Source organism: Oryzias latipes, chromosome 6, assembly GCF_053564925.1.
Source record: "Oryzias latipes strain Hd-rR chromosome 6, Olatipes_Hd-rR_3.1".
Classification (NCBI taxonomy): domain Eukaryota; kingdom Metazoa; phylum Chordata; class Actinopteri; order Beloniformes; family Adrianichthyidae; genus Oryzias; species Oryzias latipes.
The window spans coordinates 34,730,001-34,741,961 of NC_136242.1; the positions used below are offsets into that span (position 1 = coordinate 34,730,001).

The following is an 11,961-nucleotide window of genomic DNA, read 5'->3' on the forward strand; positions in this document are numbered from 1 at the left end:
GCATTTGGAGAAAGAGCTCTTTGACACCCAGAGATTTGATAAAAATGCAGACAACAACACAATCAGCAGTAACATTCATGCACAGAGACGTATCAAACTTAGGACAATTAGACAGTAAATCAGTGGAAGGATGGAAGCAAACTTCTAGAATCAGTAGAAAGAACGCAGCAGCTTCCTGTGCGCGTCTCTGCCCCTGCCGGGCTCCTGGACAGAAACACAAACTTTGCACTTTTCCCTTTTCTGTTTGCTGAACAGTCCGTGAAGTTCCTCGGCAGACGAAGGAGTCTGATCGACGACGCGCGCAAGGAGCGGGAAGCAGCGGCGGCGGCGGCGGAGGCTGCGGAGGCCGCCGAGCACATCGTGTTCGAGGAGGAAGACGGCAAAGCGCTGCTGAACATCTTCTTCACCCTGAGGAGCTCCAAGACGTCTGCGGTGTCGCGGACTCTGAAGGTTTTTGAGGTTCGTCAAAGGTCAGGTTCGGTTTCCACCTGAGGTGCGCGCGCGGCGGGAGACAACATAACAAAATATATAAAACGACTTCAAGCTTAGTCAGAAAGATTATATTGGTATCAATAAACGACCTTAAATGATTCTTTCCACTCAAGATCGTTTCAAAAGCCTGGAGACAAAAGCGTTTTTGTTTGTTGGGTTTTTAAGAAAGTGACTATATTCTAAATCATTTCCTTAATAGTGAAAACAGGAATGTCACTAGAGGCACAGCGCCTCGTACTTTTAGCGTTCATAGGTGCGGCCAAGAAAAAAGTTCCGCACTGGCCGCGTGCGCATTTCAGAAGTGACGCGCGAATAGCTAAAAAAAACACACGAGCGTCCGCTTTCAGTTTGACCAAAGCCAAAAGCAGGCAGGAGGTCCCAGCGGCAAAAGGAGATCCAGCACGGAGCGCGTGAGTGTTCGGAAGCAGAGGGAGAACCGAGCCTGCAGCTGAAGCAGGAAGAAACCTCAACATGCGCGCGCTCCGACTCTGTCCTCCCCCGCTGCGTCCCTGAGCGCTCTGCGTGAAACGCAGTCCGGTTCCGGACCGAGTCCGGTTCCGGGCTCAGCCTGCTCTCTGTGTTTCAGACCTTTGAGGCCGTCATCCGACACCTGGAGACGCGGCCGTGCCTGAAGCGGAAGGACAGCCTGGAGGGTCTGGAGTACCTGGTTCGCTGTGAAGTTCACCTGTCTGACGTCAGCACCCTGGTCAGCTCCCTGAAGAGGAACGCAGAAGATGTCAAGACCACCAAAGAAGTCAAATGTGACTTTTTTCAAAGCTGTGCCAATTCTAATGGAGCCTGAACATCCTTCTTCATCTTCGTCTCGATCATCTTCTTCCTTATTTTTCAGTTCACTGGTTTCCAAAGAAAATTGCAGATTTAGACAAATGTCACCACCTGGTCACCAAGTTTGATCCAGACTTAGATCAAGACCATCCAGTAAGACGTTCTTCTGTCATCATGGGACCAAAGTCTGCTGACAGAACTTCTAAAGCATCTGTTTGGTTCCGACAGGGCTTCACGGACCCGGTCTACCGACAGAGGAGGCAGATGATCGGGAACATTGCTTTCTCCTATAAGCAGTGAGCCCCTTTTTCCCAGAATGCAGTTCAGACCGAAGCAGAAAACTGTTTCTGATGGTTTGTCTGTTCTCAGCGGGCAGCCCATCCCCAGAGTGGAATACACCGAGGAGGAGATCGGCACTTGGTGAGAACCCCCGGCTCACCGATGGGGGGGGGGGGGGGGGGGGGGGGGGGCACACAAAGACCGCCGGCAAACGCTCACCTTCATTCAAAGGGAGTTTCTGTTCAGCCTGAAGACTTTGGATGAAGTTCAGACGCAGACGAGCATAAAGATGATCCACAGCATCCAAACTAAACCACCAGACATTTAGCTGATTTAAAGTAACTCAAATAATTAGTCAGGATCAACTTTTTGGTGAACATAAAATAGTTTTTAGTTTTAGATTCAGTTTCAGGTGAAAGGTTTTATATGGAGAAGTGACAAAAATCACATCCAGAAAGTAGCTATGAACCGGCAAAATGACAACCAAAAGCTGATGTCACTGACAGTGAGCTGTCAGCCGAGCCCGTGTGTCCTTCATCGCGTCGCAGCGGCCGTCTTCCTCTGAGGGAAAACTCTGGGTTTTGTCCCAAACAGGCGGCAGGTCTACTCCACCCTGAGGGAGCTGTACAACAGCCACGCCTGCAGCGAGCACCTGGACGCCTTCCGTCTGCTGGAGAAGCACTGTGGGTACAGTCCAGACAACATTCCCCAGCTGGAGGATGTGTCCCGCTTCCTCAAAGGTAACCTGTGACCCCCCCCATTCATGAGGCTTTGACTAATGCTTCATCTCCGGACGCCGCAGAGCGCACCGGCTTCCAGCTGCGTCCCGTCGCAGGTCTGCTCTCAGCCAGGGACTTTCTGGCCAGCCTGGCGTTCCGCGTGTTCCAGTGTACCCAGTACATCCGGCACGCCTCCTCCCCCATGCACTCCCCAGAACCGTGAGTACTCCCATGACTGCAATGTGTCACATGATCCGGACTGACAGTAAGAAGCTGAAAGGAGGCGCCGCTGCTGCTCCTTCAGCTGAGTGTGAGGAAGATCAGGCACCTTACGGTGAACCAGGTAGAGCTAACCGGACCAAGAACACCTCAAATCCAGTCTGACTGAACATCGCATGAAGACGAGTCACAAACCGAGTCCTAGACCAGGTTCATGTCTGTCCTTGTCTGCAGGGACTGCGTGCACGAACTTCTGGGGCACGTCCCCATGTTGGCTGACCGCACCTTCGCTCAGTTTTCACAGGTCAGTCAGCGCGTCTGCACGTTCCCGTCATGTAGGTTCTGCTGCGGTCATGGCTTCTTCTTACTGTCTAGAACTTGGGTCTGGCGTCACTGGGGGCTTCAGATGAGGACATCGAGAAGTTGTCCACGGTGAGACTTCCACTTTGGGAGGATTTGTTTGCCACTTTTGTTGAATGATCTCTGTCAGAAGTTCCCGTTGTTCACTTCCTTCCACTTTCACGGCTTCTGTTTTTCCCGTCAGCTGTACTGGTTCACCGTGGAGTACGGTTTGTGCAAACAAAACGGCGAGGTGAAGGCTTACGGCGCCGGACTGCTCTCCTCCTACGGAGAGCTGGTGGTAAGGTTGTTTTTTTGGGGAGTTTCTTCATTCACAACAATCTGAAATAAGGTCTCGCCTTCTACTCTGTCGTCCTTCCAGCACTCTCTGTCTGATGAACCAGAGACCCGAGAGTTTGATCCCGAGGCTGCCGCTCTGCAGCCCTACCAGGACCAGAACTACCAGCCCGTCTACTTTGTTTCAGAGAGTTTTTCAGACGCCAAAGAGAAATTCAGGTACTTCCTCCTTTCTAAAGAAGATGAGCAAACATTTGGGACTCCTCATCCTCATGCAGGAAAGCTCTCGAACCCCTCCCCTGTGAAAATCAGAGGGTCTGTCTCTGGGGGTCTGCATGGGCTGGGCTTGTTCCCCCAATTCCAGAATCATTGCACCGCAGCGGCGTGAGCTGCATCTGGGGCTATTGGGGTGGCAGCTTAGGGCTGAACAGAACGAAGAAGACAAGGGAAAGGTCAAGTCAGGAAAGGGTCACAGAGCAGCCTAAACCGCTAAGGATTATGGGTCAACCGGGGAGCCAGAAGCAAGGCAGCTGTTCCTTGTGTAGTCCTTCTTATGGTGGCGAAACGCTGCAGTTTGATTGTTGCTCTGGAAGGAAGCACTGCTCAGGGTCATTCTTCTGGAAGGAGGTGCTAGTCAGGGTCTCGTTAAACCCTTGTTCTATCCTAGGCACTTTAACGTTGGGGGTTGGGTCATCTAGACCCACTAGACAGTGCTCTGAACCTTTTTCCTTCAATGATTTGTGATCTTCACTGGTGTCCATGGATTACATGAAATCTTTCCACCTTTATCCACCTTTGTCATGGTAGGGAGAACACCTCAATGGAAGGGGGGGGGTCATCTAAGATAGCACAAGGGTTAAGGAAGGAGGTGCTGCTCAGGGTCATGATTCTGGAAGGAGGTGCTTTCTCTGACCTAAAGATTCATGGTGGAGGGGGGACGGGGGTTCTGACCAGATGGTCTCTTCCGCTGTGAACCAGGAAGTACGTGGCTGGAATCAAGCGTCCGTTCTCCGTGCGCTTCGATCCGTTCACCCACAACATCGAGGTTCTGGACAACCCCCTGAAGGTCCAGGGAGGCCTGGAGAGCGTGAAGGACGAGCTGAAGGTTCTGGCCGACGCCCTCAGCGTTCTGTCATGATGGATCCAGTCGGGCGGCGCCCCTCCCTCATCATCCGCCCTGCGACAAACACCAGACACCGCCGCCTGCTGTGCCCTGATTGGCCGATGAGGTCCCATCCTTTGACCCTGAAGTTGAAGCTCCATAGATTGGGGGGGGGGGCATCTTTGACAGCTGTTTCAAAATAAAATGGGACTGTGATTGTGAATGTGCAAAAAATGTCAACAAGCAAGGTGGGAATATTTTCAAAATAAAAGAATCTTATTGATCTCAATAAAAGTTTATATTTCAAAGTCTTAATTTAAGTCAAACCTGTAAAGTCCGTTTATGATTGTTTGTGTGAGATTCAGTTAATCCGGTTTGACTGGTCCTGTTTGATGTTTGCCCTTCACAGTGAAACCATCAAACTTATGTGTCAAATTCAGTCTTTATCGGAAAAAACGACAAATAAAAAGAAGCACAGAGGAACATTTCACCGGGAAAACGAGTCTCATTGTTTCAGCAGCAGAATTGATCGGTTGCTAATCCGCCACAAGAGGGCGCAGTTGGACAGCAGGTCCCGCTCCGCCTTTGTCCTCGCGCCTGATGGAGAAGCGGAACAAGGGATGAAGCGGCTCCGCTCCTCCTCTTCATCATTACTGCCCCCCCCCCCATCACCACAATGAGGACCACCGAGGGGGGGGGGGGGGGGGTTGACGGAGAAGTCCTCATGGGGAGGGTTTGCCCGGGCATATCCCGAGAGGAGGTGGAGGTCTGCAAACAGGTCGGTGGGGGTCAGTCTTACGTAAGAACCCCCCCCCCCCCCCCGAATTTCCCCTCAAAGATTCATCATGAAACCACAACTTTTTACGGACACTGTTACGGTTCTGTTTGGTCTTTTTTGGGGAGGGGGTCCTCCGTGGGTCATATCTGCATCCTGATGTTTTGCCCCGCGTGCCCCGCAGCCTCCGCATCAGCTGATCTGCGTCCTCCGCTGTCACCTTTGACCCCGATGACAGCATCTGGACGTAATTCGCGGGGGGGGCACCGCAGAGCTTCAAATATTCATCTCCATCCCGGCAGGGCGGAGGCTGACATTTCTGTCGGAATTTGCTCTATTCTCGCTCCGCGTGCGCCCCGTGGGTAGACACCGAGATTACAGGTTCCACGCGGACGCGGAAACGCGACGTTCTCCGCGCTCAGCCTGTGAAACTCCTCCATGTCACTTCTCCTCCGGGCCTCCTCTCTCTTTTTTTTATCAGCAATGGAGAGGAGGAGCGAGGGGGTGGGGTGGGTGTAAGGGGCGTGTAGTGGTATATAAGGCGCGCGCCTGTAAACTTTTGCCTGTCGCCTGCTCTTTGGGACAGCCTCTCACACGCATCTCTGGACCCGCAACACCTGGAAACTATCTCACCTGCAAACCCCGCAACCAAAAACCGCGTCTGCCATGGAGATCCCGCAAAGACACGGACAGCAGCCCCCCCGCCACACCTGCAGGACGGCGGGAAGCATCAAGGTAACCGCGCGCCCACCACCCAGCTTCGCCGTGCGCGTACATGATGGCAGGTACCGCTGCGAAAGGCGCGCGCATGTGGAAGGGACGCCGCGGCTCCGCGCGTCCTCGCGGCTTCCTCCTCCGGCAGCCGGACGTGTGCGCGCGGCGGGAACCAAAGTCCTGGATGCGCAAACAGATAAAGAACCAAACAGACCGGGGGCAGCGGCGTGTGTGTGTGTGTGTGTGTGGGGGGGTGTTCTCAGGCTGCACTGTGCCCGCCGCCCGCAGAGAAAACGCCGGTGTTCTCGCCGGTAGATAGGGGGCGGTAGGTCTGAGGGTCATTGAGCTCACTCCGGGGTGAGCGGGGGGGGGGGGGGGGGGACGCTGAGTCTGGGATTTAAGGCAGTTAACTATCGAGCAGCCGCGCGCGCAGTTCTTGGGGGTGGGGGTGGGGGGGGGGGGGTTGTGCAAGAGCCCCGATAGGGGCCACTTTCCTTCACAATAAGCATTTCTCCCAGATGCCGCACATGACAGCAGCTGACTAACACGGGGGGGGGGGGGGGGGGGGGCACTTAAACTTTGAGAAACTGCGTGAACGCGCGCGCGCATGACTCCGATGATGTTTGCTGCGTGCATGTGAAGTCATGCTTGTGTGCGTGTTTGTGTCCGCAGGTATGGAGGAGGTCTCCCGGCGGCGCGCTGCTGCTCGCGCTGGCTCTCACGCTCTGCGTGGGGGGGCTGGCCTCGGCGGAGACGCTGTGCGGGGGGGAGCTGGTGGACGCGCTGCAGTTCGTCTGTCAGGACAGCGGCTTCTACTTCAGTGAGTTGCCCTCTGTCGCTCATCCCCGCCTCTCCTGCTCACGCACTGACGCCCATACGCGTGCGCGAGGCCCAAGCGGCTGCAGCTGGCCGTGTGTCAGGGCCGCGCGCACGCGCCTGCTTGGACCTCTTTGCATGTGCAGAGCCACGATGAGCTGCGTGTTTACAAGGGAAGGTAGGAAAGTGACCTGAGCCGCAGTGATGGAGGAACCCGGAGGAGGAGGTTCATCTCCTGGGTGAGAGGAGCGTCTCACGGTCAGGGTGGAGGTTCCTCTAGAGAGAGAGGTGGAGGTTCCTCTCTCTCTCCAGAGGTGGAGGTTCCTCTAGAGAGAGAGGTGGAGGTTCCTCTCTCTCTCCAGAGGTGGAGGTTCCTCTAGAGAGAGAGGTGGAGGTTCCTCTAGAGAGAGAGGAACCTCCACCTCTAAAGAGAGAGAGAGGAACCTCCACCTCTCTCTCTCTAGAGAGAGGTGGAGGTTCCTCTCTCTCTCTTTAGAGGTGGAGGTTCCTCTCTTGTTTACGGCTCCTGTCTTCCTTCTGGAGGTCAAACGTCTGTGATCTTCTGACCTTTCGTCACAGTTAGGCCCGTTAGGTCAGCATGCCCCCCCCCTCACGGCAGCGTTTCTAATCTCGACTTCTCAGCCTTTTTCCTTTCTTCTCCTTCGTGCGTCTTTCCTACTCCTCTTTTGTTTTGCAATCTTCCGGCTTGTTTTTCCTCTTTCCCTGCTGCGTCCACCCCCCCCCATTTCAAATCCTTTCTCCTGTTTTCCCAGTTCTGAACCCCTTATCTGTTCAGAGACCCCCCCGATCACAGAAAAAGGCTGTGCTGTCTTTTGACCGGCGTCCCACTCTTCCTTTGCGGGCCTCGTTGGCGTGGAGACGGGATGTTTTGAGGCGTTTAAGGACTTCCAGAAATCCATAATCTGATTATGTCTACAAACAAAAAGATTTCATGCAGTTGCTGCTACATTTCCTTTGATCCTCTTTACGCCGCGCGCTGCTTTGACGCTTTGATTGTTGAAGTAATCCTGCAAAAACAACCCCCCATGACCCTCTCATGGACCTCCATCGCTCCTTCACAGGTAGGCCGACCAGCAGGGGGGGGCTGCGGCGCCAGCAGAGCCGTGGGATCGTGGAGGAGTGTTGTTTCCGGAGCTGTGACCTCAACCTGCTGGAGCAGTACTGCGCCAAACCCACCAAGTCGGAAAGGGACGTGTCCGCCACGTCTCCGCAGGTCATTCCCATGACCCCCGCACAAAAACAGGTGCGTGTGAGCAACAACATCAACACAACGCGCTGTCTGAGCCCCCGCCTCCTCACCTGCAGGGATCTTGTTTGTCAGCCAATAAGCTACTGACTGAGGTGGAACTGAGGCGGCAGGTGACCCTCATCCAACAAGAAAACTGCTTCTTCTGGTCACGAGAGAGCCCCCAGAGGTGGGGTGGGGTGGGGGGTGCAGCCTTAGATCTTCTGCTGTCACACACACATCTCTGCCTGAAGCAAACAGACTGGGGGGGGGGGGGGGGGGTAAATTAGTATGGGCATGTCCACCAGCTTGATGGGTACAGGCTGCTCCCAGCTGTTTGGGGCTATTGAGCCGTCCAGGGGGAATAAAGGGGGATAAACACCCTTTAAGTGGCGGATCCAAACGATCCGTTCACACGGAGCACCTCGCTGAGGGGGGAGCACGCCGTGCCTGACAGGACGGCGTTCAGGGGCCGTGGGCTGCTCTCCTCATATGGATATGAGGACAACGAGCGGCCGTCCCTCCCAAAGAGGCCGGCTGAGCTCCTGGTGACAGTCTCCATCAGTCCAGGAAACCAAAACAGGGACGGGGTGGGGGCCAGACCAGCCTGATGTGATGACGCTCATCACAATAAGATCCATCCTTGATTTCCAACAACCATTGATTGTTTTCACAGCCGAAATGCGGCGTTCCTCCATTGTGATAAGCGGCCGTTCTCTAATGAACTCTGATGAACTGACTCCCTCTCTTCCCTCTGTTTTGGCGTGCTCGCCACAATAGGAAGTCCCAAGGAAGCAGCCTATGACTGTGAGGTACGGCGACAACAAGGCGTGGCAGCGGACTGCGGCCCAGCGGCTCCGGAGGGGCGTCCCCGCCATCCTGAGGTCCAAAAAGTTTCGGAGGCAGGCGGGGAAGATGAAAGCCCAGGAGGAGGCGGTCTTCCACAGGCCCCTGATCAGCCTCCCCAGCAAGCTGCCCCCCGTGTCGCTCGCCACGGACAAGTTTGTCAACCACAAATGAGCGGCCCGCCCTTTGCACAGACCCGAGTTTGAGGCGAGGAAAAGACTAGAGGATTATAGCTTTGTCTCTGACGTCATTTCTGTGGCAGTCCTCTTTGACCTCCCCTGCCCTGTCCGAGCCCACCAGTCCCTCCCCCTGCTCTCGACCACCACGTCCTGAACCCCGTGGCCCTTTTCGAACCCCCACCCCGAATCTCACGCCCCCTCCTCCGGCACACAAACATGCCTTCACATTCTTCCTGTCTGAACTCCTTTGCAGGAACAGACAAAAGGCACAAACGCAAATGTCAAACAAAAGGTTAACAATTCGCCTGAATGCAATTCAGGTGGAAACTTAAGCAAAAGAGAAAAAGGAAGAGGGGCGAGAGGATGAAAGAGATCTGTGCTTTGCAAATGTCAAGAGGACACCTAGAGGAATGTTCTTTGTCCCGGTGGAGGACGGCTCCATTCCACGCAGTTTCTCCTGCCGGCGGTTCTTTTTCTTATTAGTTTGCACCTCTACCTATAAAGGGACTTCCACACTGTAAGGAATTATTTTGCAAAATTAGATTCCTGCTCCAGCACCTTTTTTGATCACAAACAAAAAGCAGAAGAGAGTCTGCAGAATTGCACATTGCCACGGATTACGTCAAAGTAAAGAAAAAATGGCACTATTTTTTTATGAACAATGAACGTGTAGCTTCAAAATGTCATGGTGCTAGCTTTGGGAACGGACTCAAAGAAGAGATTGAAAAGCACGTTTTTTTTCTGGAATGATTATTAAAACTTTCCGTTTTATGGAAAGTGTGACTTTAAAAACACGATGGAATCAAGGACATGGGGGGCTCCTGGCAGTGGCACCGTCAGCGGGGAGGAGTCACTGAGGAAGGATGGGCTGCCTTGGCTCATAGGCTCACGGCAGAAGGTCGTCGCTCGTTTGCCAGCATCCCAAGCAAAAGGAGGACTCGACATCCGGTTCCTTCTGTCCCCCCGAGGCTGACGGACACACCGAGCAGCGAGGGGGTGCATGGGACACCCTGGACTGCACGGACTGGGACTCTACAAGACTTTCAGGACACTACTTCCTGTTTGCCAGGCTTTGCACGCTTCCTGCTCTGGCAGGAAGTGACATGGCACGGACAAAGGCCGAGTGGGGATGATAATGATTATATCTTATTTTGTCTTTTTCATATCAATGTGTCGATGAAAACCCTGTCAGTTTCTGGTACCGTGACATTCCTGTTTTTCCAAGTTAGGCTTTTTGTTTTTTGGTTTGATGGTTATTTGTTTGAAAAGATTTTCCTGTCTAAAGAGAAGGCATACATTCAATTCAAAGGGAAGAAAAACAGCAATAATGTTCAACTAACATCATACGTTCATTTGATTTCATTAATATTCACATGCTTCTGCCTGGAAACAAATACTTGAACATACAGTACATCGTATATGTATGTATGTATATATCTATATATAGATATATACATACATACAGACGCAGATGATTAGGTGAGAATGAGGAAGATATTAAAATAGTTTCCAGGGACGATGTGTTATTTTCCTTTAGTCTGAGCTGTATCTTGCGTAATGAGCCGCCAAGCTTTTTTGTTTGTTTGTAAAAATACAAATAAGGGCACTGTATAAAGGCATTATTTATTTTGTTATAAAATATATTTTAAAAAATTGGTCCAAATGATATACGTAGCACTGATGCTCAACTGACGGATTTATTTTGTATGATCTCTGTTTTTCAATTGGAGTTGGAAGGCTTTTTGTAGATGCTTTGTACCAAAAAATGTCTTTTTTTTGCTTTTCATTTTGCAATGCTTAGCATAAATTAATATTTTAACAGCAGCGTAATGGGAATTGCTTAGGCGTGTTATATCACAGAACAGGCACATAACTCAGAAAAGGGCGGTTTGCATGGTCCCTGTCAGGGTTGTCTGAGAAAAATCTGCTCAAATATCTGTTTGTGCTCAAACCCACTACGTTTATGACGCCACTTTAGCATTGATGGCAGGAATACCAGAAGTCCTCTATTAAACCATGTCTTTATCACGGCTGACGGTGTCCTATGGTCTTCTGAAGAGCATCTCATGTGGCCGCCGACGCCGAGTCAGTTTGACAATCACGTGACCCAGCCGACATAACAGCGAAGATCATCCGCGGGTCGTGTAGAAAACAGCGACACGGATCTTCTGTAGCACATAGGCTGGGGAGGGGGGAGGGGGTGCATTTATCCCTCACAAGTTCATCCATTATGCGTTTGAAGCGATGAAGGGGACAGGGGAGGTGAACCCGTGGCGTGTCGCAGTCGGCTCGTCCGTCACGCCGTCCCACCCAGACAACAGTGACACAGAGCTCAGTCATCGCAGCTGCATCATCTAGATCTCTAGAACTATCTACATCAGTTGTGCATCAAAGCAAGCAGTGCAATTATTATTGTTATTATTATTATTACGATTCATATTTTCCTGCTAGGACTGCATATTGTAATATTACAGGCTACTATGGTGTTCTTATGAAAGACAACCACTTCATTTCCATAAACATGAAGAGAGAGCTGCCAGGCGACGGCCGCTTCCTGTCTCAGTAGCTCACTCAAGCCTGTGTGTATTTTCCTGATTTAACCTCTGCACGCTAGAACGTCCGAAATGCACAATTCATGTACTTTCATTTTTAATATCAATAAAAATACATTTTATCAAACGGACCATGTCTACTGCCTTTACTGCCAGGATTCAACGGTGTGTTTTGATGTTGTGCACGTCGGTGTGTGCATGTGTGTGTGTGCGTACTTGCATGTGTGTGCATGCATTTACACATGTGTGCATGCATGTACGCACACACATGCATGTACGCACACACATGCATGTACGCACACACACAGGCATGTGTCTGTGCATTTACACATGTGTGTGTGTGTGTAGAGCCGGAGGAACAGTGCTGGAATATTTGCACATGCGTTGCAGGCGGTGTGCATGGCTGATGATTATTCATTGCATGTTGAGATTGGGAATCTTTAGCAGCTTGTTGCTCCTCGCCGTCCCGTTTCTCCGCCCCCTATCCGGGTGCGTTTGTGGCCCGGCTCAGCTGTCCGTCCGTGTCAGTGACAGGACTGCATGCGACCACAGATCCCAAGTCTTCCTTCTTCTGCATTCTAAATAGGACAGACCTCTCCA

General features: G+C 52.2%; 2 protein-coding genes across 2 annotated transcripts in view; both read left to right on the plus strand.

The window, feature by feature from the left end:
* Window positions 1-4,719, plus strand: part of th (tyrosine hydroxylase) — a 4,994-nt gene extending 275 nt beyond the window's left edge. Inside the window, 12 exon segments of the mRNA NM_001278868.2 lie at window positions 256-459; window positions 1,079-1,253; window positions 1,343-1,431; window positions 1,507-1,574; window positions 1,648-1,698; window positions 2,152-2,297; window positions 2,360-2,495; window positions 2,730-2,799; window positions 2,871-2,927; window positions 3,040-3,135; window positions 3,217-3,350; window positions 4,110-4,719. Of these exon segments, the coding sequence (NP_001265797.1) occupies window positions 256-459; window positions 1,079-1,253; window positions 1,343-1,431; window positions 1,507-1,574; window positions 1,648-1,698; window positions 2,152-2,297; window positions 2,360-2,495; window positions 2,730-2,799; window positions 2,871-2,927; window positions 3,040-3,135; window positions 3,217-3,350; window positions 4,110-4,269 (1,386 nt within the window). The 3' untranslated portion in view covers window positions 4,270-4,719.
* An 830-nt stretch (window positions 4,720-5,549) lies between these two features.
* Window positions 5,550-11,492, plus strand: igf2b (insulin-like growth factor 2b). Its single transcript, XM_023956176.2, has 4 exons — window positions 5,550-5,743; window positions 6,395-6,542; window positions 7,621-7,802; window positions 8,565-11,492. The coding sequence occupies exons 1-4, from the start codon at window positions 5,675-5,677 to the stop codon at window positions 8,802-8,804; spliced, it is 639 nt and encodes a 212-aa protein (XP_023811944.1). The 5' UTR covers window positions 5,550-5,674; the 3' UTR covers window positions 8,805-11,492.
* Window positions 11,493-11,961: the final 469 nt, after the last annotated feature.